The sequence below is a fragment of the Fusarium mangiferae genome, assembly GCF_900044065.1.
Source record: "Fusarium mangiferae strain MRC7560 genome assembly, contig: FMAN_scaffold022, whole genome shotgun sequence".
Taxonomy (NCBI): Eukaryota; Fungi; Ascomycota; class Sordariomycetes; order Hypocreales; family Nectriaceae; genus Fusarium; species Fusarium mangiferae.
Genome location: NW_024573942.1, coordinates 1 through 24062, shown reverse-complemented (window position 1 = coordinate 24062; position 24062 = coordinate 1). Strand labels below are relative to the sequence as shown.

Below are 24062 nucleotides of genomic sequence, written 5' to 3'. Positions count from 1 at the left end.
CTGCAAGGACAACATTACGTCCATCTGCAAGGACAACATTATGTCCTCCTGCAAGGACAACCTTTTATGTCCTTCGGAGAGTGATTCTAGACATTTAGGCTGCCTCTAGCCGGCGAACTACTCCAAGCAGGATCCATGTTCTTGTGTTTCGATTGATATCAAGATATCCACAAAGACCTCTTCTGGTTTGTAGATCCATACGAGTCCCACTCATCAACCATAAAAAGTTGAATGTTCAAGTGTGAGGCGTTTACAAGATATGAAATACCTAGTATGAATCGCCTGTGTTAGCTGCAGGAAAAAAAGCAAGGCGCATCAATAGACAGAAATACTCTTCACCATAAGCCCAATAATGCATAAACCGCTACCCACATCGTTTTGTAACATAGCCTTGGCGTGCTGAGAAGAAGCAGTAGAGGACCTTGAATAACGCTGTATATAATACATACTACTTCACGCCAATTATCAGCTACCATAATCGTGCATTATTCAACCAAGCAAAAGTAGACACCGACAAAAGCATGTGCTATTACACCGTCTCTAAGAAGATATGTAGTGTTTGTCAGATCCTCGTTACTTCCGAACCTTCTCCCACATCCTGTAGCCTTGTCTCGAGACATGAGGATATAAAGCATTGTCCAAACCTGGACAAAGCTGCACCGAAAATGACAACGACGCTCGAGGACTGCGAAAAGTGTCGCCATATTGCGGGCGAGCAGAAGCGTCAGTTTCACTCGGAGACAAAAGAAAGGCTTCCCAAAATCGTCATAATAGCAACGGGAGGAACGATTATCGCAAAAGGTGTTTCCCCCACGGAAACTACCAATTATGATATCGGCGCTTTTGGCGTCGAAGATGTCATCGGGGGCATTCGAAGTTTCTGGAATGGGAAGGCCAAAATTGTCACCAGGACACCATTCACTCTGGATAGTACCAATCTGGACCTTAGGTATAAAATATGTCTCTATCACGAACCCATGGAAGCGATGGCCGACGAAGAGATCGTGGGGTCCTTAGTCCTGTTTAGAACAGACGAAATGTCCGCTACAGCTAATTTTGAGGATACCGTCATACCGGACGGCCCACGTAAACGAATTGCGTTCACAGGAGCTACAATGCTGCATACTGCACTAAGCTCCGATGGCCGTGGAAATGTCGTTGCTGCCGTCAATACATTGTTGGATCCGAGTTGGACGGGAGTTGTCATGGTCATGAATGACATGATCACGCGCCCTCAAGAAACCAAAAAGGTGCGCAATCGTTTCGAGCCTGGGCCAGGCACATATCTGGGCCAGATCACAAACTTCGAGCCAAGGCTTGGGCATACTGAGCGTCTCAATTTACCAGAGCGTATAGATATCAGTTCATTATCGCACGAAGATCTAGAGGCGGGGTTTCCAGGAGCTGCAATAGTCCCAGTCACCGTTGACTGCAATGCAAGTCAATGGATAGCTGCCATCGTCTCCACTGGAGCGAAGATCATAGTCATAAAAGCATACAGCACTGGATGGTTGCTAAATGACTCAAGGGAGAAGATCGCGAAATTTGCAAGCCGCGAAGATCTGGTGGTAGTAGTAACAAGCAGGCATGGTTCGGCAACTGTGGAAACAACAGGTGTGGAAGGCTTCATTTCAGGAGGTGACTGGATGCTAGATCAGCTCTTGCCCATATTACAGCTTTTGGTGAAGCTTGGATATACAAAAGAAGGAATACGGAACAAAATAACTGCTATATGGAGGCCATTGTAGGCTAGATAGTCCAAATACATCATCGTTCACGTGTCACATAACAGAAGCACTTTATGCTTACATCACGATTAGATTGCATTTATATCTAGGCGATCCGCTACTATCAAAGCTTCCGACGAAGATCTGCCATAAAAGTTGACCCAACGCCCTTCAGCTTTGGGCAATGGCTTGAAGCAGCATTGCCGCCAGCGCCTGTTCCTCATAATCACCTTCGCGGACTGCATTGCTTTCTTCAAGAGTCACTGAACCATGTCCTCCCCTCTGGTCCAGCGAGACACTCGACTTCGCAAGCTCTTGATGTGAGCCTGTCTGCGAACCTGCTGGCCCAGCCTCAGAATCATGCTGAAATTGGCTCACCCACGAGTTATTCTCTCCCGGTTGTGATGCCAGTGACGATCCAACATAAACAGGGTTAAATAAGTCTTCTAAGTAGTCTCTAAGCCTGGACATTTCATGGCGTTGCTGCGGATTGTTGTATTCCGCGTTTCAGCTGGTCCAAGTTCTTGACCCAGGTATCCTTTAGAATATGTCCTCCTGATTTCCGAATCTGATTAAGGACATCTTTATTCTTTTTATACATTTTTTTTATCGATAATGTATAAATCCACATCCTGGCCACGCTTAGCACGGCGCTCGGGAACGAGGCCAAGCTTGCATAAGATGTCTGATATATAATCTTGTTTTCTGAAAAATGTACCTGAGGGCGAACACAGCGCCTCTCCACTTCTCAGGTGTTCGATCACTGGTGATCTGTCTGGATACTTCCTGCCCTACCGTTGTGGGTTGGGAGTAGGCATAAGGTAGTATAGGCAAAAGAGAATAAGAGAAAGCTAAATACTTATATAGTAATATTAAACATAATACTATATTAAAATTTGATTCTTACTTTAATTTTATGTTATCTTAAGTCATAGTTATATTTAAAATAAACTAATTGATACATTATTTTAAGTATAGAAATAATAAATAAATAATGAATTAACTTAAAACCTCAAGGTGCATCAATAATTTACTTTACATTTACTTTACAGGATGCTAGGAGCTCTCCCAATCTGATGCTACTGAGTACATACTCCCCTCCGAGGAGCGATGTGTTAGACTTTGCATTTCAATGTCGCCGGATGCCTTGGTCTTCACTACTCTAATCCTGCTGCCAGCTTTCTGGGGCCCGTTGATCTCCCGAGTAGAGCGTGGACAATATTCTGCTTCAATATAGTCTATGCCAAGGCTGTCATGACAATTAACTACACCGTCGCGAAAGGTTTGCATAAATTGAGCGTCTCCACATGCTTTCATATCTTAGTATTGATATTATATGGCAAGCTGAGACTTCACTTACTGACAATTGCCATGCCTCCTCGCCCTCGTTAAAATTTGGGTCTTTTCTCTCAGCAAAGCTATAGGAAGGCGCCCCCAGCCGCCACCGTGCCCCGCAACCGCCGAGCAGGCGGCTATCGAATGTACCTGCATATTGATCGGCACTAAGAAATTTATTTTGGGAAACAGGCGGCTAAGTTTATTATTTAGTAAAAATTTAATAACATTGAATCCCCCTCAATCTGGTTGCAAACACAATCCTTCTTTGCTCCTTTTTGAGATCAAGCATCGACAATCTTTTGGAGTTCTAAAAATGCTTCGACAACGTTCCCCACAGAACAGAAATGATCAGTGAGGAATGAAGTACAGAGGCCGTGGTCTTTGTAAAAAAGCAAACGACTATCACCAATTATTTAGCGACGATATCCTGGTGGTATTGAAAGCCCCAAAAAATGGCTATGAGATCGGCTTCCAGTCAAAACCCGGACTTTTCGAGGCATTCTGTAGTGCTTCTGTACCAGAGCATGTTTTACGAAGCCCGGAGAACTTCAAGACAAGTCCATTAAAGAAGACGCGCACTGAGCTCTCAGCTCTCTCCAGTAATGATTGCTCAACAATTGGAACAACGTCATCATGCAGCAACTTGTCGGTGCAGGAGTCTAGTTCGCCCGAATCTCCCGAAACCCCAAAACCCAATAAGCTAGCGTCAGCCTTGGCTCGACCGCTGGCAATCACATTGCGAGGCAGGACTTCACATACCGGACAACGCCAAGTGGGCAAACTGCCACGAGGCCTGAGAACTAAGCATTCCGAAGCCAAATTGGCCGCTCTAATAGAAGCATGCTTAATTAAAGAAGTGTCTTCGGCTAGGAGAATTCTAGATGGAGTAGGATATATATACAGTCTTTTATACTTGTACCTAATTCGAGCATTGCGAGCATAATTAATCATCACATCTTGGGTAGTCTAAATACTATTCAGTGCCTCTCTTAGTTCCTGCTCTGCTTGTGCAACCTTTGTCCATGTTTCGCTCTCAATCTTTCTATCTCTCCCTCCAAAGACATGGTCCATCTCCTGGTCCCGAATGAGCTGTTCGATCTTGTAAGGGCAATTGCTGACCCAATGCTTTCTCCCATCTAATCCATCGGTTGAGATATAAACTTCGGACTCCATGGAAGCGATATGGACAATGACTATCCTTAGAAAGGGGCGATGCCGTTCACATTCCCAGAATATAGCTTCAGTGCAGAGTTCCTCGCTAATCTCGTTGGCTTTGGAGTCTCGCCAGTAGAGTGATGTATCCTCTCTGCGGAGGCGGCAGAGTAATTAGACTAGCGGCTGGCCAGGGGGAACACGACACTGGAGCATGACAGCACAATACTGAGACGGACTGGTTGCATCGGGCATGGCGTCAAGCTCGATGTAGAATAGACTAGCAAGTAGTTGGCTTGCGTTCGTTGTTAGAATGCTATTGCTATATATGCCACCCTGGTATTGGACAAGCACATCTGGCTTGTGTCTAGAATCCGAGTCAGTTATGTATTATCCTAGTGCGATATATTCTTCAACGCACACTTCGACAGATTTACTTTGTCTGTTTGACCATGCTTCTTTCCCAGTATCAATGACAATGGTGGTCCCATTATTGCGCTGTATCTCCTCAAATTTCCATGCAAGCTTATTACAGAATACGGCCTCATCACGACGAATCTTCTTGGGGCGCATTCGACTCAAGTGATACTTGCAGTCATAGAGACTCCAGCCTTCTAGAAATATAGCAAAAGCGAAGAATATCCCTGTCCACGGATTAACAAGTGTACAATCAAAAGTCGATTTGTCATAACATGCCTATACCACAAGCTCTGACTTCATCAAACAATCCCCGTAAGTCGACCAACTTTAAGCCAACAACACGTTCCAGATCCTTGAGAAATTGCCACGTGCTCTCTGCATCATCTCCGTCGAGCATAAGTACTCGATCACCAGCTGTTGAAGGCTGAAAGGCGAGGACAAGATCCTGCAGATCTTGGCATAGTGGACACTGCCCAAACCGGAATGCCAGCGGCTGACTTCTTTTCCAATCGCGACGATGCATAAGCCACAGAGCCTGTGCTGGCAATCCAGCGTGTGGGTGGGAGCCTGTACAATACAGAGATCGCACTACCCAGGGCCACCCAGCTGATATTCTCTTACCCTGTCCTCATGAATTCGGGCTGAGTCGAGGCGATGTCTTAGACTGTGCGTCGCTGCTTTGACAAAGTGGTATTTCACTGATTCCACCAGACCATATAGCTTTAATGACTCAATATTACCTCTTTATAAAGTTGATCGAAGACGGGGCCGGGGGGAAAGTCTGCACTTGTCAGCTACAGGATTGTTCCAAAGGCATTGACCTACTGTGCATGCCCGGAGGGTAAGCATCCATCACCAATGCCGACGCCAGGATACTATCAAACTTGTCTGCATCTCTAGAGCGCCTCAGAAATGAGGTAATACTTCCTTCAATTCGATATGGCAAAGTATACTGAATTTTCGAAGCTGAAATAGCATCGAATACCATTGATGGCTCAAGGGCGAATTGTTGAATTGCTGACTGCATCAGATTCTGGAGATGTTGTGCGGAGAAACTCCGTCCACTGTATTTGCGATACAGTCGCTGGTTATTGTGCTTCCCCCACACATACTCCATTCCATCTTGAAACGTTGAGTTTGAGAGCCTAAAGCATCTCGTCACCATATCTTTGATTTGGCTAGCAGAGAAGCAGCAGCTAGTGGGGTTGAGCCCCTAGAGATATGGTGCCAACGATGCTATGAGTTGGAAACTCACGTCACCATCAGGAGGAAGTCTCGCCTCATAAAGTAGTATTATGCGTGTTGAGGTTGGAAAACCTTGAGTCATTGCACGCTCTAGCCATGCACACAGGAATTCGATCACTTGCGAGACGCCTCCGAAATCTGGAACAAAGAGGAGGACCATTCCGCTAAAATATGACAGCAAGTTACTGTACAAGGCACAAGCTATATCTCGAGTTTGACGTGCTGCAAAGGTAAGCAAAGCTCGGCTCTCCTCCCAGGAAACCCCAGCTTTCAGGCGGGGCAGGGGTTGGTCAGCCTGAAGATGCAGCTCGCAGTCCAGTAAAAATACATCGTCTTACAAACAAGCAAAGGCGATGGAATGCTCGTTTTCCTCATACTTAATTGCAAGATGGGCAGTGGTGGGCAAGGCCCAGTACGTAGCATGTTGATTAGAAGGCGGGAAACCCTACAGAAAACTCGCCCTACTTTTTGGTTCGCCACGTTTGAATGTCCCTTCCCTGTTAACGAACGAGTGTCCCAAGATAAGACGATGGACGCTTTAAGGGCGCGTGTAGGATGCATGGCGTGAGGTCTGCCTGTATCGGCTACGTACAGTAATGAAATCAGGCTGTCGGACTCAAGTAGAAACATCGCAATGATTGGCTAAGATGACACAAGCTGAAAACAGGGATCTCGCATGTGGAGGTGGCGTGTATGTATTGGGCGTAAACAGTCCGTTGCAAAAGTCCCATCCTACCGTTTTGAAAAACAATCATGTGATAAAACGGTATGATGCTTACCTACTTAACTTAATGCCTCCGATCCACGAGCCGATGCTGCTATCTGTCCTTGATTTTCAAAATGAATTATTACAGCTGAAATAGCTTAGATATTGGGTTTCAAATCTTCAAAATGCTTGCATCTATTTAATCTATGTTTTGAGTATTTTGTTCGCTATTTTAGTCAAGCTTGGGCACTTTTGTGCTTCTTCAAGTTCATCGTCTCTGTTAGCAATGGAAATTCACTGTTTGATTGGTCGGTTTTGTGTTCATTTGCATGCGAGATCGGTAACCTAGAGCTCCAATTTCGGAGGCATGGGTTGCAGAGATGGGATGTCTTTGAACACAACACAAGAATACTACGGAAGATGAGGTAGGGCAATCGGGTTGTCCGAGTGATTCAAATTGGCAGGTACGTACCTCTAGGCTTCGGATTTGTTCCCAAACCTGCACCAGGAACAATTCCTCCCTGCTAGCAACAGCAACAGCAACAGCACTGCCCCGCAGGCTGTAGCAGATCATCGCCCTTGATATCTCGCGGTGAGTTACCCAGCGGGTTCCCGCCCTCATTTTCGGACGTCAGCTGTCAGTCTCACAAATACAATCACAGCACCACAGCTAGTAGTCACAAATAACACATACGCGCGCCAAGCTCACAAGCAATCATAAACGACACGCCCAAACAAGCGCAGCTCACAGCCAAGCGTAATCAACACGCAGCATATCCAGCGGTACAGTCACAGCAAGCTCACGAGCAAGCACACATAAACAACACACAAGCGCAACACCAGAATCACAGCAAGCCTGGCTCACGAATTATCACAGGCAACAGCACGGCCCCAGTCATAGGGTAGTCAGTCCAACGACAGAGATGACATCTCCCAACCATAGAAACCCCTGCGACATCCACGCACGTACACGCACCACCGCTCTGCAGAGTCGGCTCCTATCAGCAACCTCCACTCCCTCCGCAGCATTGCCATGCCCACGACCTAGCGCGGCGGCGTTGGACGAGGCTGTACGTAAGGCACCGGCGCCACCTCACCCTGCACAGACGCTGACGATGACAGCAGGAGCAGCAGCACCCAGGCGAGCTAGCTGCATCTCCCGGACGTGACGTATATGTACGGCATTGAATCAGGCAACTCACCCGGCGCCGCGTCCCAGCCGCATCCGTGGTCAGAGGCGTCTCGAGCTGCGGTGCCGGACCAGTCACCCGAGCCCAACCTCTGACGCGGATCCACCAGATTGAGCGCCGACAGCTGCGCAAAACGGACGAGACGTATATATACAGTATCGAACGAGACTGCGTACCAGACTCTGCCCTGGCAACCACACAGGGCCAGCGGTGGCCTTTCCAGTATTCATCACCTTGGCTACTATTGACGTTGATCACGATGCAAGGTACACGGCCTTCGATCACCCGGACCCAACCTCTGACGCAGACCCAGCTGAGCGAGCGCCGACAGCGCGCCGATATGGTGCTGCGATCCTTGAGAAGATCCTTAGATGCGCAGAAGAACAAAGAGACCTGCACGGTATTACTACAGTATGTAGTATAGCGTCCCACGCCCACGCCCTCATCTCCCGAAGGACATTGTGCACACGCCAGTTCATCGATGCTATCTGATACGGATGTCGTAGACGCTTGGAACCTGCACTTCAAGACGCCAGTGATGCATAAGGTACATCATCATTCAATTGGGTCTAGAACTCGTTCCTCAACCGGGTCTTCTAGGGTTTATGTGACCACAGAGCGGGTTGCGCAGGCCACAAACGGATCCCCATTCACGACCTAACCTCAGCCAGGTATGAACTTTACAAGATAACAGACCGTGCCCAAGGATCAGGCTCAGCTCAACGCGACAATCGATCACTAGATTCCCGCCCAGATACAAAATTCTGCCACTGCAGCTCATGCTGTTCCTTAGCAACAGACAGGCATAAGCTCAACGCGAACGAAAGCAGCTCAGATATCATGACAAAGACACAAAAGGCCCCACCCCGTAACTCTATCTATAACTAACGACAACCGCCTTTATTGACCTCACAGCCCTTTACCTGCTCACTTAGCATATCAGGGCCGTCTCATGTCCAACACAATAACATGTAAATGTAACCAGCAGATCAAAATGCTACCCGACACAGGATGGATGATGAGGTGCCTTTGGGATCCATCGACAATGGCCGTCTGTCTGCAAAGAGAGCCTCAAGTGTAAAGGATTCCAGGTCTCCCCGAGCTGCAGCTCCCAAGAGCTTCAAGGATCATGAAAGTTCTTTGGTCCTCCCCGGCCCCAAAAATAGAGGTATTCCTACGGCAAACCCTTTCTCCTCTCGCCTGGAACATTCTGAGCAGCAGGTTTAACTGCTACTGGGCAACCATTCCATGCTCTCTTGGTAGTGAAGCTCTATTGCTCCTATTCACACATATTCCCCATACCTGAGAACGAACGACCGGCATATCATCACGATCAAATCCGGTTCCAGCATATCTAGCAACATTCAAGCACAAGCTTCTTCCATAATTAGCTGATATTAACATGAAGTTCTGAAGGTATTTCCAACAAGGATCTTGAGTGTATGCTCAAGAGAAAGAGGAAGAGGCCAAGGACAGTGACTTCTGGCAAGCTTGGACACAGGGCGCGATAGAAGTGGCCAGGTGCGCTGCATGAAACCTGTGACGAGCCAAAACATGTTTAGCTCTCTGATTCATTAACTAGCTAGCAGACATCGCTCCTTCACAATATCACTAGCCATGGTTGAGGCGTAGGTTCCATGTTTAAGATCGCTAAATACAAGCCACTTCAATGCCATTTTTATACCTATTTCGACACATTCTTCAGATTCCAACAGACAACAAAGATCACCGTAATGTTCTCACAATGGTAGGATCTCGCGACTTAACTCAGCTTGCGATGATGTTACAAAAACATAGGCTGAAAGCCTTCTGCATGCTTCGGCTCTTCAAAGAAGGTCTGCAATTAGACGCGAAAACCTGGAGAAGTTTGAGTGTGTGGGCAACTGGATGCGTGAGGGTATCATTGTGCCCAAGTCTCACGGTGGCAGGGGCGTTGTTTCGAGCGTTGCTGTTGAACTTGGCGTTGAAACAGAGACAGAGGACTTCCTGGATTAGGGAGAAGTCGGCACTGTTCAACGTCGCGAACTCGATTTTGGCTTCAATATGCACCTGCAACAATCTGGGGAATGCCTTCAGGGTATATGACCTCCCCCCAGATGCCGAAACCATCAGGGAAGGAGGTCCTGTGTGGAGGCTGCTCGTTGTCGACGGCTCCTTTGCCTTTCGAGAACACTGTATGAAACTCAATATCCTCGTTGACTTCTTGCTGCTGCACTTAAGGCATATCTTACAGCCTATGGATGTAGGCGTGTTTCAATATCTGAAGAATGCACATCAGAGGAAGCTTCGCGAGGCGTTGAGGAAGGGAAAGCTGACCCTTAACCGCCGTGGTTTTGCAGGAGCTCTTCAGGTAGGAGGCTCACAGCTTGACCTTCTCTCAAGAGCCCCTCATTTCACAATGTCTGAGCCGCCCAGTCGAGTCCAGGCGAGACATCGATGGGGCTGTCCACGACTGCCGGGCTATTCTGCAGGAGGGCTGCACGGGCTCTTCGGCTCAGATTAGCTCGAGTTCTATCTCCATCTGGCAAGACCAAAGATAAGTGGATAACCCAAGCCATCACATTTCAAGACGTCATCAATTGAGTCTGCCGAAAATTAACACGTACCTACGGGCGCAAAACGGCACACCAGGATGTCCCACACAATTAATCCGCTCTGTCGATGAGGCGCCGACAAATTGGGCGATGGCAATCTCTGTTGTGACCCACCTGAGCGCTTGCATCTGGATTCCGATCGAACCACGGCTGCCTTGGTTTGTGGCTTGACCGCGTCTAGGCCTGGGCGGACCTCGTGTCTGAGCTATGAACGAGATTAAGGGGAAATAGAAATACTTGAGGATGCACCTCCTACCATACTCTTGTTTACTGGCGTCTTTTCTTCTTTTCTTTTTTTCTTGTGCTTCTTTACTTCTTTGGTAAAGTTTATACACTGACTGCGATACCGCGACCATGGTCTTTCACTGTGGAGTGTGGGGATATCGATATAAGGAAGTATACTATTTGTTCGATAAGGAATGGTAAGGCCATGGTTTTCTTTTCATTCTTTCGTCCTCACGATCAGATCGTTCGTATTCTTTCTACGCTTTGGCTGTTTGCTGGTTGACTGACGCCGACTTTCTGTTGATAGCGACGAAGAAGAGCTGCCCCGATTGATTGCCGATAAGATTCCGCAAGATTCGCCAACTTACGACAACTGGCTGAAGCAGAAGCGCAAAGAGTGTGAGAAGCTGGAACAACTCCGAAAGGATGCATTACTCGTCTCCTTGGAGCCTCTCGAATGCGCAGTGTCTCCCGAGAACTTGGAGAATCATGCATTTCCTGGGTTTGAGAGGCTATACTCGATGCCCAGTCATACGAGCCCCCGACTCGGTTTTGAAGTGCTCATTAGCGTTTTCATTGACCTTGATCATCAAACCCTCGTGGTTGAAAAACTTGGAGGTTCGTGGTCTTTCCCTCTCAGACCATTGCCACAAGAACTTGGTAACCTACAACCGACAATGCGTAGCGAGGAGCCACCCGTCGGTGATGAGGACGAGGGAACAGTCGCTTCGGGTGAGGGGTTGGTATTGTGCATGTTTGAGGTACTGCGTATTGTAAGCCAGGCTTACAATCTGGTTATTGCACAAGCTTGCAATGCTAGCTGCGAAAAAGACTTTTTGTTCCGCCAGGTGGGCTATATGGTGCTCAGCATTGCCTCCTGCGATCGTAAGAATGTCAATCTCGTTGATGCTGAGCAACTCAAATTGCCGTATACGGCAGTCGATCGCATGGATAAGCTCACGAGGATGGCGTACGGCATACTGGAAGGCGATGGCAGCCAACAGCCACGGGAACTTGTACCGACTCTCCTCAGTGGCTATCACGATGGTAGAAAACCCCCTGGAAGTGCTCCCTCTACGACATCGTACTGGATGGGATCTGTCTTTGTTTATTTGACTGCCACGAAGTTATCCAAATTAACGGGATCAAATGTCGATAAGATCGTCAAAGAGGCCGTAGCCAAGGGTCGAGAAGTCAAACCTGAGTTCCGAATGATCGTGTTCTCCATCTGGGAATTCATCCTGGTCGAAGTAACGCCCAAGACGGTCGCTCCTCCACAATGCTATACGCTGTGGACATCACGTCTCGCGAGTCCAGTCGATGGCAACGGTGAACAGGAATTCAGAATGTTCTCGTTCAAACCTCATCGCAATTTTGAGAAGCTCGCATGCTTCTTTCTTCACAAAGACCGGTCCGACGACCTCACAGGGTTTGGGATAAGCCGGAAGCTTAGGGTCGTAAGTCAGGATAACGGTGCTCTCTCTTCGTTGCCGTTACCTGACAAAGAGGGTCTCCTGAGCGAATGGAATCTTGAAGAGGGCCAGAGTGACTCCCGGAATCACGGCCTCGGGACGTCAAAACGCAGAAAGACTGATACAGTCCAACACATTCCGATCATCCTGCCAATCAATAAAGAGCGGCCGCCAAGCATGCTCTCCGTGCTGGTACCGTGGGAGGTTTGTAGAGGTTCCCCGCCAGCGGAAGAAAACGAGAAGAAACGAGCCAAAACGCAACTTTGGAACAAGCACTACTGTGGACGACTGAGGGAAATGCTCAAATACGAGCTCAAGTCAAAAAAGTCGAAGGAATCTCGCATCAGAGAAAGCCTCGAGACATTTCTCGTTAAATACGACAAATATGGCGTCACCTTACATGCGAAGGCTGTTGCCATGTTGCATGCCCATTTACTCTACATCCCCTATGGTATAGGAGGCTCCAAGGACAATCAGTCCTATGCTGAGAACGTAGATACCACGTATCCGTATCACATACTGGAGATCTCAATCGGCGCGCATCTCATAGTAGCCTCTCGACATGAGCTGATGTACTTCATAGCCCATTTCCAGCCAGCCTCCGAAGATACGGCTGAGGGATGGGAGCGAGCAGAGTTGGAAGCGAGGAGGCTGGCCAAGAAGGAGTATCTGCGTAATGCCTACTTGTGCTGGACCAAGAACGAGAAAACGTGAGTGTGCATGTCTTCTCAAAGACGCATGGACTTTTTGTGAAACTTGGAGGCTAACCGCTTGACCGTGGGGTTTAGGGATGAACAACGCATTGCCATACTCGTTGTGATTGGAACAAAGTTCAAAGTTCTCTGTGTGGACAAACAGCCGAAGCTCCCAGCGAGGACTGAGAAGCCCCCAGAAAGTGAAGTCAACGAAAGTTGGTATTACGACCCGTGGAAATCCTGCTCAAACATGCAAACTGATCTCTGTCGTGCCTGGACTGAGCTAACGTTTGGCTATGTCAATGGGAGAGAACAGCCCTATGACCTAAAGGATGCCAAAGATGAAGGTGCTATCATCAAGGCCATGGAATGGGTGGTTGAGCAAGCAGAGTCGTGCGATCCCACGGGTTGGGAAGGAATTACGAAGCAAGGCGCCAATTTCCCTTATCGAATAGAAGCCGCAGGATGATACTTGAGTGTCTAACGCCCTATTAATTGATGATTCCATCCGTACTTCTCTGCAATTCGGAGAAGCGTGTTTGTAGGTGCTCGAGAAAGCCGTGTTGGCAAGCATATTCTCCAAAGACGAACTGTGTTAGATGGCAGTAGCTTGAAAGAGAATGGATAAGTCGTGGCAGCATAGACCGCTGGTGGGTGAAAGCAACTTGCGTCTAGTAGCACAACTCGAATCAGGACGGCTCGGCTTTACCTAGCTAAAGGTGAAGGACCTAGACGGTTGTAGACGTGCAAGTTGGAGATTTCTGAATTGTCGCTGGTATCTTGATCCTGTTGCTTGGATTTCAGGCCCTTCATTGTGGAAGGGAGCCCACCCAGGACGGGGTCGGTAGTCATCCATTCATGGAAAGCGAGGCGCACGTCCTGGTGGAAACGACCGACTCGTTCGCAATATTCCACCATGGCTGCCCTACGACCCAGAAGCATATGCTCGAAAACCTCCTGCACGAACGTACCCAGATGAATCTCGGGAGCAGCAAAGGTCCAAGGCGAGAGACAACTAAGCCCTGCAAGATTACCAAATAACGCCGACTTGATTACATACTGATGCTTAATGAAGCAGAAGACATATTGACAGTACAGGGTAGTCATTGCTGGTATAAGTTAGCAGTGGTGGCATCATCTCTGTTCTAGGCGACCTATAGCGATTGCAAATCTGATGGTGGCTCGCAGTGCGTCCATGTTGGGTGTCCACTTTTGTCCGCCTGATATAGCTTGCCCTCAGTGAAAGGCGAGGCTGCCGTGCTTCTCTTCTATGCATTGCAGCATCATATTCTTGTGTTGTGTCGTCCACTTCACGCACCGGAAGAGAAGTGCTCTACTGTTTCTTTCGCCTGTCTCTCATTGGTGGATGTAAGACTTACGCGAGCGTTGTCGCACTGATGCATTGGTCCTACAAACAAAACTTGCTCGGTGTTCTCTGGGTCTATGAGATGGAAGAAGAAGAATTTGATCGTGCTATTCAGGAAGGGATGGAAGCGGCTGTCCTGGGAACATACGATGATGGATATCTCCCTGAGCTTTTGACAAAGGGACTCAAGAAGCTTACAGATAAAGTCGATTTTATTGCTCCAGCAGTCATACATTCGATGTCAGACGCAGAATTGACGGAGTGGTGCCCGCCAGTGACTGGACTGACCGCATGCTTATGATGATGATGCCATTCGTGCTATCATCAAACATGACCTGGGAGAAAAGAATGAAATTCATTGCAGAGCCCTATGTCAAGAATGAGCGAGCTTCTTGTGCGATGGTACCTACGCGGGTGAGTGCCTGGAGCCTGTTGAGAGGAAAATTTGCCCTTCTCGATACTTGCTGTTCTAGAATGATAAAAACAATTAGGCTAACAATATAGAGTATATCAAAACAAAACGGATTACAATAGATCTAAAACCCATCTTCAGTAGTGTATAAAAAGCAACAGTGGCTACACAGCAAGGCCCACGTCGGTAGCACTAAGCAGTGGTCGTTCGTCTCTGTAATGAGCTTTTAACCTGAGGCTTCTATACCAGTCTAAATTTCCAGATAGTACATAGATAACTCCATCTGCAACAGTTAATTATGGCTAGTTCTTGCGATGTATTCCTCTTACCTCCTTTTCCTTGCGAAACGAAAAGCTCCTCATGTCGCGCCACCCTTAGTAGCTGAGTAAGCATCTTTCGTTCAAGTTTATCGGCTCGTACATCCCAAAACTCCTCTATTCTATTCCACAGAAGCTCGCAAAGGATGGACCAAAACTCTAGCTCTTATCAGTCTCTGCACAGAGGGACAGGCATAAGACTTACCAGGTCGCTCCATGGAACCATTAGACGTTCGCCAAAACCTTAAACTATCTGGACGGTCGATCTGAGCAAGAAACCTGAGCTGCATCTCGTAGAAGGCATCCATTTCTGCTTGGTCTCCCAAGTTCAGCTTGCGCCGTCTGCCAAGACAGACGTCCAAACTTTCCAATTCGTGGGTCTTGTCGCATTTGTAGCAATGGTATAGCGTCGGTGTTACCTGATGAGCCGCACAGCTGTGGTTTTCTAGTCCCGGACTTTTTTTATAGACTTTCTGGCAGTACTGGCAGCCATACATTGGTTCCTTTATGGCACTCTCCAATATCTCCGTGGGTCTCCAAGGAATTTCTCTGCTGATATCCTTCGCGCTATAGCCTAGTAGATGCAGGTCATACATGAATCGAACTTCATGTCCACACCACTTATGGTTTCTTGGAGTAGAGTTGTGGTGGAAGTATTGGTGGCGTCTGAGGTTTAGATCCCCTTGGAACCATTTTCCACATTGTTCGCTTCCCATTGCGCATTTGCGTTGGCATTCGTGTTGTTGTTGAGCTGCATCAAGACGACGGTTACAAGCCATACAGAACGTCAACTTGAAGAACCATTGATGCCTGAGATAGTCAGCAAAGTACATATAAGATAAATAATGTGATCACCTATAGAGTGTTGGAGTACTATATTCCAATTCCGTTTTCATATAGCATGCGTTGAAGCTGTGTTTGCCGTATGCAGCAAACCTTTCAATACCTTGATGACAGTTACCAAGGGGTGCGCTGCCAAGGATTCTGTGTTGAACGGGCTCATAGTGGCTTTTTTTGAACCAGAGCTGGACATCTTTTGCCCATTCTCTCTGATATTCAATGGTCTCCATTGTCACAGGTGAAGACTCAGGCACGGATTGGATATCAATCGTTGTATAGTATAGGGCAACGTGTTTTGATGATTTTCTTTGGTGGGTTAATAAGTGACAAGAGCACGAAGGTTGGTACTCACGCGCAAATCTCATCGACCTGTTCTTGGCACGTTGGAAATTCTTCACGGACGACCGAAGTCGCGTAATGGGGCCAGTCTATTATCACTGGTGATGCTGATTTGACTTTAGCATATGTTTGGTTGTTGCTGATCATTGTGGCTGTCCAGTAGCTTGGGTCTGCCAGAGCGAACAGCACGGCGAGGCCGGGGATATACACTATTTGAGATTATTGGCTAGCTGATGGCCCCTGTAATATAAAGCCTCCATGGCTGCTAACAGGGCTGGAATATGGCGACACATGGACTTAGCTGAGTCTAGGGTCCCTAGGTAAAGGGTGTAGAGGGCGTGTCGGGGTGAGTACTACTCCGTACAGGATTCGGACCCTAAAAGTTTAGCTTCTCCACAAGAGCCCAAGTTTCCTGGGGGTTGACAGCCCCTTGCAGCCGGAAGCACTTTCCGCCCGCTAACCCCAGCCTCCAGATAAACCCTGTCATCTGGAGATGGAGTACCAACTCTAGAGATTACATCCTTTCCTTAGAGGGTTCTAGAGGGTACATCCTCTCATTAGCCCTCCATGCACGGATACTGATGCTTTACCTCTACGTGTTAATGCTGGTCCCTGTTTCATGCTCAAGCCGCTGAAGACGGGTGATGGGATGGGGGCTGCCATTCGCTTTTCGCATGCTCCGGCGAGCCTCAATTGTCAATTCAGGGGCGCCCGAGCCCAATGGTTTCCTCCTCCTGGTGGGGTGTGTTCATATGAATTTTGATGGCAGCTTTGTACTCTATGGATTGGCACTTCACCGAGTTTCTCTCTGATAGGGCATCCGCTTGCCGGGCTCGGGTATGATCCCGCGCCCCGGCGCCCAGCTGTTCTTATCGAAAGGCAACCATAAGGCAACCAGAGGCAAACAAGTCTGCGGCTCAAAACGCCGACTCTTTAGCATATGCATGAAGGCGAACCGGCGATGAACGCCTATTCCCCCGTTTTTCGGCGTCTTTTTGTACCCAATATAAGCCTTGCCACAGTCCTTGTGTACTCCTTCTTGTTTGCTCCGATTCTTCTCTAGATTTTGCTGTTTTCATGCTTTCTTACTACGTGTTTAGTCCCTCTGACCATTCACCAGTCGAGTGTTTCTCCTCGATTTTGATCTCAGCTACAGCAGCTCTGCCGCTCTTCTAGCAGGCTCCTTTTCATCTCCACCATGGGTGGTGGTCCACGTAACCCAAGAGATGCTCCTGCTGAGTACGTCGAGATTGATCCCGTCAACACGAGTGGCATTGTGCTGACAAGTAGTAACACAATAGCTGCCTTGCGACCGTTTCCGTGATTCACCACACTTCCGAGGTGCCGGTCGTGACAGAGGACGATGCAGCCACTGTCACCGGCCGCGAACAAGATTCCAGCAATGCCGTCGCTGAGGAGGTCCAGACCGTCAAAGCCAACAATCAAGACCCACCAGTTGACTCGCAGGAGCAACGAATAGCCAAACTAAAGGGCATCTATGCCGGCTTAGTGATGGTCGAAAGCGAATGCATAGAAGCGGACGGAAAACACTTGCTCGCTACTGGAATCGAGTTGGTTGAACAGATCTTGCGAGACTTAAAGAGTGCCAAAGAGAAAGCAAAGAAAGAGGCTGCTGAAGCGAAAGTAGAGCAAGAGACCGTCCAAGCGGAAGAAGACAATAAGCACTCGAACCCCGACCCCGAGGCGATGCCGACCAGTGTGGGTGAAAGGCTAGATGAGACAGCTTCTAAGGAGGCGGAGGCTGAGGAGGCAGAGCTCGAGGAGGTGGATCACGAGAAAACATCTCCCAAGGTGACGGATGCGAATGCGGATGCCGCTCTCGATGAGGTTACCGTCACCACGCATCCTGTAGACCAGAACGCCAATCTATCCGTCCAAGAGCCGCAGGCCTCTCCTGAAGAGGCTGGTACTGCACCCGCGGATTCGGGCAAGGATACGGCAGACACTGGAGTCGACACTACTGCCCTCACCAAGGAGACGAAGTCTGAGTCCGAGAAGAAGCCCAAGACCGAACTGCCATGCTATGTCGAGTTCAGGCAGCTGGGTGACCAGAATCTGTACAAAAAGGTTGGCAGCGAATACTGGGTACTGATCGACTCCCAATGGGTCCCCAGTCTCAATGCGGAGCAGTTTGCGGCTCTCATTGAGCTTCACCGCACATTATTACACAAACACTACGACTTTCTCTCGGAATCGCAGCACCCCAGCGCGTCGGCAGCGCTCAAAAGGCTCGCTGCGAAGCATGGCATGCTGGGAAGAATGTGGTGGCACGGGATACATTCCTTTCTCGAGGTCATGCGTAAACGACTTGTCGAGTCCGGGGAACATATGGCCTGTTTCATCATCCTGGCATACAAAATGATGTCTTTGCTGGAAGAGACTGTCCCGCGCTTCCGTCACACCTGGATCCAATGCAAAGCGGATTTGCTCGTTGCTCAACGAGGACAAGAGGCTGGACAAGTACGGGCTCAGTACCGAAGACAGCCTCAGGAAGTACTTACGCGAGCAAGAGGAGCAACGAAAGGCAGAGCTTGTCAAGAGTGAGGCCGAAGCTAAAGACGCCACGGCCACTCCGGAAGGGAGTCAGACGACAGCGGAAGAGGACAAGGTCCCCCGGGAAGAGTCCACGGCCGCGACAGAAGAGACTACGACCAGTGACGCCGCGCACGAGAAAGACCTGGACACCAAGACACCAGATTGGGAGCTGGTGTACGCCAACACACTACCGGAACACAGTCTGCTTGCGGGATTCTTCTTTGCCAGAGAGGCTGAGCCTGAACCCCGCGACAAATCCCTGGAGAAACCTGCCGAGGACGCCGTAGTCGTTGCCTGCCCAGCCGTCCCTGATGCCACCCCAGCGGCTGTGCAGACCGTCGATGAATCAGTCGAGGCATCACTGGTAGAAGTGAGGAGGGAAGAGAACGAAAACGAGGATGTTCAACAGCAAGACTCCCAGGCGAAGGAGGTAGAAGCCGAGAAGGCGCAAGAGGAAGACGAGCAGAAGGACAGAGAAGCCGAAGAGGTAGAAGTGCGGAGGCGGGAAGGGCTGCATCGTGATCCCCCTCTCTTCCTCAACGGCTGGTTCAAGCGCTCGAAACACGACTACAACGATATACAGGTTCGCAACTATGTCCAGGACGCCGCGACATGTGACGCTCGGTCAAACCAGCTTTTGCACCTGGCTGCTCAGCTGATCGACCGCTTCTTTGTCTTCGAGACCGACGAGGAGAGACGCTATTGGATCAGCGTGCCTGGGGCCTCATCCGTACCGAAGCCTGACCCCAACAAGAAGAGGCCGGAAATCATCGAGCGCGACGGCGGCGTCAGAGTTGTTTATGTCCATCCTCTCTTCCACGCTGCCGAGATCGAGAGGGAAAAGAGGAGAGCAGCAAGGGAAGAGAAGTGGCAGAAAGAGAAGGAGAGACAGAAGGAGAAGAGGCAGAAAGAGGAGGAGAGACAAAAAGAGAAGAAACGGAAAGAGGATGAAGCCAAGGCCACTGCGGATGTGGCTACAGCTCTCAACGAGAAGGCCGAGGGCGACGCGAAAGAGGTCAGTGTAGCCAACAACGGTCCCGAAGCGAGCCAACTCACTGACACGACTGAACAGCAACCTACGCAATCCGAGAAGCCAGTCAGCCAGGTCGACGCCGAAAAGGCAACAGAAGCCGTGAACCTCCCGGCCGTGGCACCCAGCACGGTATCAGAGGACGGTGATCATGAGCCGAGCTCGGCTTATGAAATGGATCTGGACAAGGCCATCGGTCTCGAAAAGGCCACCGCGGCGGCCCAGAAGCCGCCGGTTACCCACGAGGCCGACCCTACCGAGGCCGAGCCCACCAAAGCCAAGGTGGAGATGACGCTTCCAGTGCGAGGGGTGGACGACGCGCATACGAAGGGCAGCGGCGCAGGTTCGGACGCGGCCGCAGCCACAACCACAGCCCCCGCCGCAGACGCAGCCACGGACCCGCAGGTCACGGTTCCGCTGAGCGAGGGCGTGCTCGACAGTATGCCGAAGACGGAGGATTCTACCAAGGCTATCAAGCGCTGGAGAGCGGCAAGCAAGGGTCCTGGCGCGGACGAGGGCGCGGACGAGGACGAGGACAAGGACGAGAAAGAATGGGAGCGCCTCAGCAACGAAAGTCACGGAGACGTCAAGGTGGAAACGACGTCTATGTTTTCGCGCTTTTTCTTCGGGAGATAGGGGCGAACAGTCTAGATTGATGGGAGGAGAGATGCGATTAGGAAGACGAGTACGGGGTTTGTATTCTAGCTGTGTCGCTTCAGACTGTCTAAGTAGTTAACGGAGACACTCAGGGAAGTCGGGAGGGGGGAGGAACTATACACTTCATCCAGAACTTTCTACAAAGCCTACAAGGCCGATAGTATGGCACCGTTTCATTTATTTCTTACTCTTCCTCTATTCATTGTCATTTTCCCTCATTCTTGTGCTTTTCCTTTCCCTTACGTTCCTTTTTTTTCTCCTTTCTTTTTTCAACATATCTTGACTCTCGAGCGACTGGTGAGTCTCTTACTTTTTACAGCGGCCCTACCGCGGGAGGGCCTGTGGATAGCTGCTTTTCTTCCTTTATTCCCGGGCTAGTTGAGTACTGGCATACAAACGATTAGAGCTCCATTCCGGACGGATAGGCCGTAGAATCGCGCAGAAAGCTTGGAAAAGCCTGCGACTGCACCCAGCCGAGAGAAGTCAAGACCTCTAGATGGAACAGCTTCAGCTAGCGCCTCGACGTCTAGTACTTCTAACTGAATGGCCGGTAAGTAGGCGTGGACGAAGACTACTATACTTCTTGAGCCGTAGGTGCAAGAGACGGCAATGGCACCTCCCCTCCCTGCCCTTGGCCATGGCATGCCACCCTTTGGTGCAGCTGAGCGCCGGACATCGAGATGATGCTGGTAGACCGACGCCATGGCTGCGTTTACTCCCACGCCGTGTTGTATGTTGTTGATCCTGTCCCTCACCACGGTGTGTGAATCGGTTACGCATTAGCACAAGGGAAGAAGAGGACCTTGCAGAAATTGTACGTACTGTTGGCCTCAGAAATTTGACAGAGGGTGGCTGGGTTAGAAGCCTGCGAAATTGCCCGAATACCAACTAATCGTAGCTTGGAGCTACCCCTCTGAGCAACTTCCCCTTAAGCTCAAGGAATTCTTTGCCGACCAGCGGGTAGTGACGCCACATGACCTCAAGGATCTTGCAACCAAAGGCTGCCAGCTTGACGCGGCTGGCATCGTCCGTACGCTCCCAGGCCGATCCGATTTCCGTGGCCATATCACGGAGGTCAGCGTGGTCGTCTCTGTTGATAAATAGGTCGATCAAAGGGATCATATCGAGGTCCTCGGTTAGATAAGCCTCATCGGACTGCAGGCTTCTTCTGAGCAGCAGGCATCGTGATGGGGCAGCTGCGGTATTGTTAGCGATTGCGATTAGAAGGGAAGTCGGGTTGAATGACTTACTATCGAAGCGTGTTGGACGATTGAAGCGTGGTTGCAGGGGTCAATACAGGACCTTTGATTTGGGTTGCGGGAGGAAGATTTCGGCCAGCTAAAGAGCAAGTAAGGCTCTCCAGATAAATTAAGTGCATTTAGGTTCAGGCTGCAATTGAGGCAGCTAACTTAATCATATTGACTTAATGAAGTTTTGCTGTCTGGGAGGCAATGAACGTTTAGATTATGGTAGACTTTAGAGATGCTTGTATACTTAAGTAATAGTATTTTTATAGCTTAAATATTATAATAATGAAATTAAGTTTAATTATTATATTTTTTATTAAATTTATAGTAAGTTTTCAATAACTTTATAATAAATTTTATAATTATCTTTTTTTAATTAAGTAAAAGGCCTTATGTTTAAAGGTAAGTTAAGTAATTATATTAATTAAAGTATAATTAAAAATAGTTATTTTAATTAAATTAAATTAGTTTTTTAATAAAACATTCTTTTTATTAATAATATAACTTATAGCTTTTATTAATATTGATTCTATTTTATTAATAAAGTTATAATTAATTATATAATAGGCCTAATTAGCCTATAGGCTATTACATATAGATATTATATTAATAGCTATAATTAATATTAATAGCTATAATTAATATTAATAACTATAATTAATAAATTAAAGAATATATTTTAAAATTATAATAAATTTAATATAATATAGTTAAAAAGGTTAATTAAAAATCTTTTAAGTAAGATAAAGAAAAAAGGCTAATATAGTTTTAAGCTTTCTTTAAATATACAAGGCTTCTTTTTAATTAATTAGATTTTAAGRAAGTTTTTTATATACTTATTTTTATAATTTAATATATCTTATAATCTTTATATAAGTTATATTAATTCCTTTTTAATTTTAAATAAACTAATACCTTTTTAAAAAGTTATAAAATTCTAAAAACTTAGAAATAACTTTATATAATATTAATATGTTTATATAATAGTATTAAGTTTTTAAAAAAGGTAATTTTTAATAAGTACAAGGTATTTATAAAAGTCTTAAAAGGACTATTTTAATTATTATTAAATACTTTTAAGTTATTACTTAAAAGTAAGCTTTTTTTTTAACTATTTAATTTAAACCTTAAAGGCAGTAATATAAATTAATAATATAACTTACCTAATAAAATAGATTATTATTTAAAATAGTTCTTTTTAATTAATTAAAATAGAATTATTAATAATTTCTAAAGTTATTATTAATAATTTATTTAAAGTTAAGCTAATTACTATAGTTTTTTAAGGGTTAATTATTATATTTAAATAACTTAAGTAAAAGCTTTAAAATTATTATAGTTTATAAAGATAAGTTAAATAGATATAATAATATTAAAGCTTAAGGAAAGAAGATTCCTTAAAGAGAGGTTTTTTAAAGAAATACTATAGGGTCCTAAAGTTATATAATTCAGAAACCAAGGCTAAGTTATTATTATAGTTTATAAATAATATTAATACTATTTAATTAAAGTAATAATTATATTATTAAAGTAAATAAACTTTATATAATTTTAATTTTAAAAATATAAGTTTATTAAAAAGGCTTTATTATTTAAGCCTTTATATAATAAGCTTATAATTTAATAGCTTTATTAAGTTAATAATAATAATAAAATAATTATAATTATTTATAGTACTTTACTTATAAATTAATAAATAAATAAGAAAAAATATTAAATATTAAAAATACTTAAAAAATATAATTAAAAGTTTTATAAAATATATAACTAATATATAATTTAATTCTTTTTTTTTATTATTATTAATTTAATAGAACTATTAAATTATTAATTTTTTATATAAATATTTAAATAATAAAGCCTTTATAATAAGCCTATATATTTAAAGTTAAAATTATATAAAGTTTATTTATTTTAATAATAAAATTATTACTTTAATTAAATAATATTAATATTACTTATAAATTTACCTTTTTAAATATTGTTTATTTATATTTTCTCTTAATTTATATTTTTATACTATATTACCTTATAAATTAATTTAATTTATTATTAACYTATTAAGTTAGCTTTAATTTACTAATATTTATAGTTTTTTCTTTAATATTAAAACCTTTATTTCTTAATTTACCTTTTTATCTCTTTTTTTTTAATATTTTATTTTTTTATTTTATAATAGCCTTTAATCTTTATAATATAATATTTATATCTTTTATTTAATTACTATAACCATATATTTTAATTTAAAAAATTATAACTAATATAAATTATTATTATTACTTTATATAATATTAATAATAAAGGCCTATTATTACTTTAATAAATATTAACCCTTTGTTAGGCAGCTTATTAGGTCTTTTAGGGCTTCTATTTAATATATAATATAATTAATCTTAATTATATTAACCTCTTTTTAAAGTAATTATATTTAATAGCTAAAGATTATTAAACTAACTTATTATACTATTAATAGTTTATTAATATATAATAAATATTCTTTTATAATTTTATAATACCTTAAAAAGGATTATAAT

The 24062-nt window shown here is 45.8% G+C and overlaps 7 protein-coding genes across 7 annotated transcripts; 5 read left to right on the top strand and 2 right to left on the bottom strand.

The window, feature by feature from the left end:
* Positions 1-665: 665 nt before the first annotated feature.
* Positions 666-1748, top strand: FMAN_14232 (uncharacterized protein; the record flags this gene model as incomplete). Its single annotated transcript, XM_041825520.1, has 1 exon — positions 666-1748. One exon carries the CDS (start codon positions 666-668, stop codon positions 1746-1748), a length of 1083 nt encoding a protein of 360 aa, XP_041690892.1.
* Positions 1749-7511: 5763 nt separating this feature from the next.
* On the top strand, positions 7512-8270 carry FMAN_14233 (uncharacterized protein; the record flags this gene model as incomplete). The annotated part of the gene is made up of 4 exons (XM_041825519.1): positions 7512-7658; positions 7711-7758; positions 7888-8044; positions 8092-8270. The coding sequence occupies 4 exons, from the start codon at positions 7512-7514 to the stop codon at positions 8268-8270; spliced, it is 531 nt and encodes a 176-aa protein (XP_041690891.1).
* A 1252-nt stretch (positions 8271-9522) lies between these two features.
* FMAN_14234 (uncharacterized protein) lies at positions 9523-10281 on the top strand (the record flags this gene model as incomplete). Its single annotated transcript, XM_041825518.1, has 1 exon — positions 9523-10281. The coding sequence occupies one exon, from the start codon at positions 9523-9525 to the stop codon at positions 10279-10281; it is 759 nt and encodes a 252-aa protein (XP_041690890.1).
* Positions 10282-11274: 993 nt separating this feature from the next.
* FMAN_14235 (uncharacterized protein) lies at positions 11275-13233 on the top strand (the record flags this gene model as incomplete). Its single annotated transcript, XM_041825517.1, has 3 exons — positions 11275-12054; positions 12106-12779; positions 12858-13233. 3 exons carry the CDS (start codon positions 11275-11277, stop codon positions 13231-13233), a joined length of 1830 nt encoding a protein of 609 aa, XP_041690889.1.
* Positions 13234-14706: 1473 nt separating this feature from the next.
* Positions 14707-15929, bottom strand: FMAN_14236 (uncharacterized protein; the record flags this gene model as incomplete). The annotated part of the gene is made up of 4 exons (XM_041825516.1): positions 14707-14825; positions 14872-15018; positions 15065-15669; positions 15715-15929. 4 exons carry the CDS (start codon positions 15927-15929, stop codon positions 14707-14709), a joined length of 1086 nt encoding a protein of 361 aa, XP_041690888.1.
* Positions 15930-17236: 1307 nt separating this feature from the next.
* FMAN_14237 (uncharacterized protein) lies at positions 17237-20260 on the top strand (the record flags this gene model as incomplete). Its single annotated transcript, XM_041825515.1, has 3 exons — positions 17237-17277; positions 17340-18519; positions 18572-20260. The coding sequence occupies 3 exons, from the start codon at positions 17237-17239 to the stop codon at positions 20258-20260; spliced, it is 2910 nt and encodes a 969-aa protein (XP_041690887.1).
* A 395-nt stretch (positions 20261-20655) lies between these two features.
* FMAN_14238 (uncharacterized protein) lies at positions 20656-20985 on the bottom strand (the record flags this gene model as incomplete). Its single annotated transcript, XM_041825514.1, has 1 exon — positions 20656-20985. One exon carries the CDS (start codon positions 20983-20985, stop codon positions 20656-20658), a length of 330 nt encoding a protein of 109 aa, XP_041690886.1.
* Positions 20986-24062: the final 3077 nt, after the last annotated feature.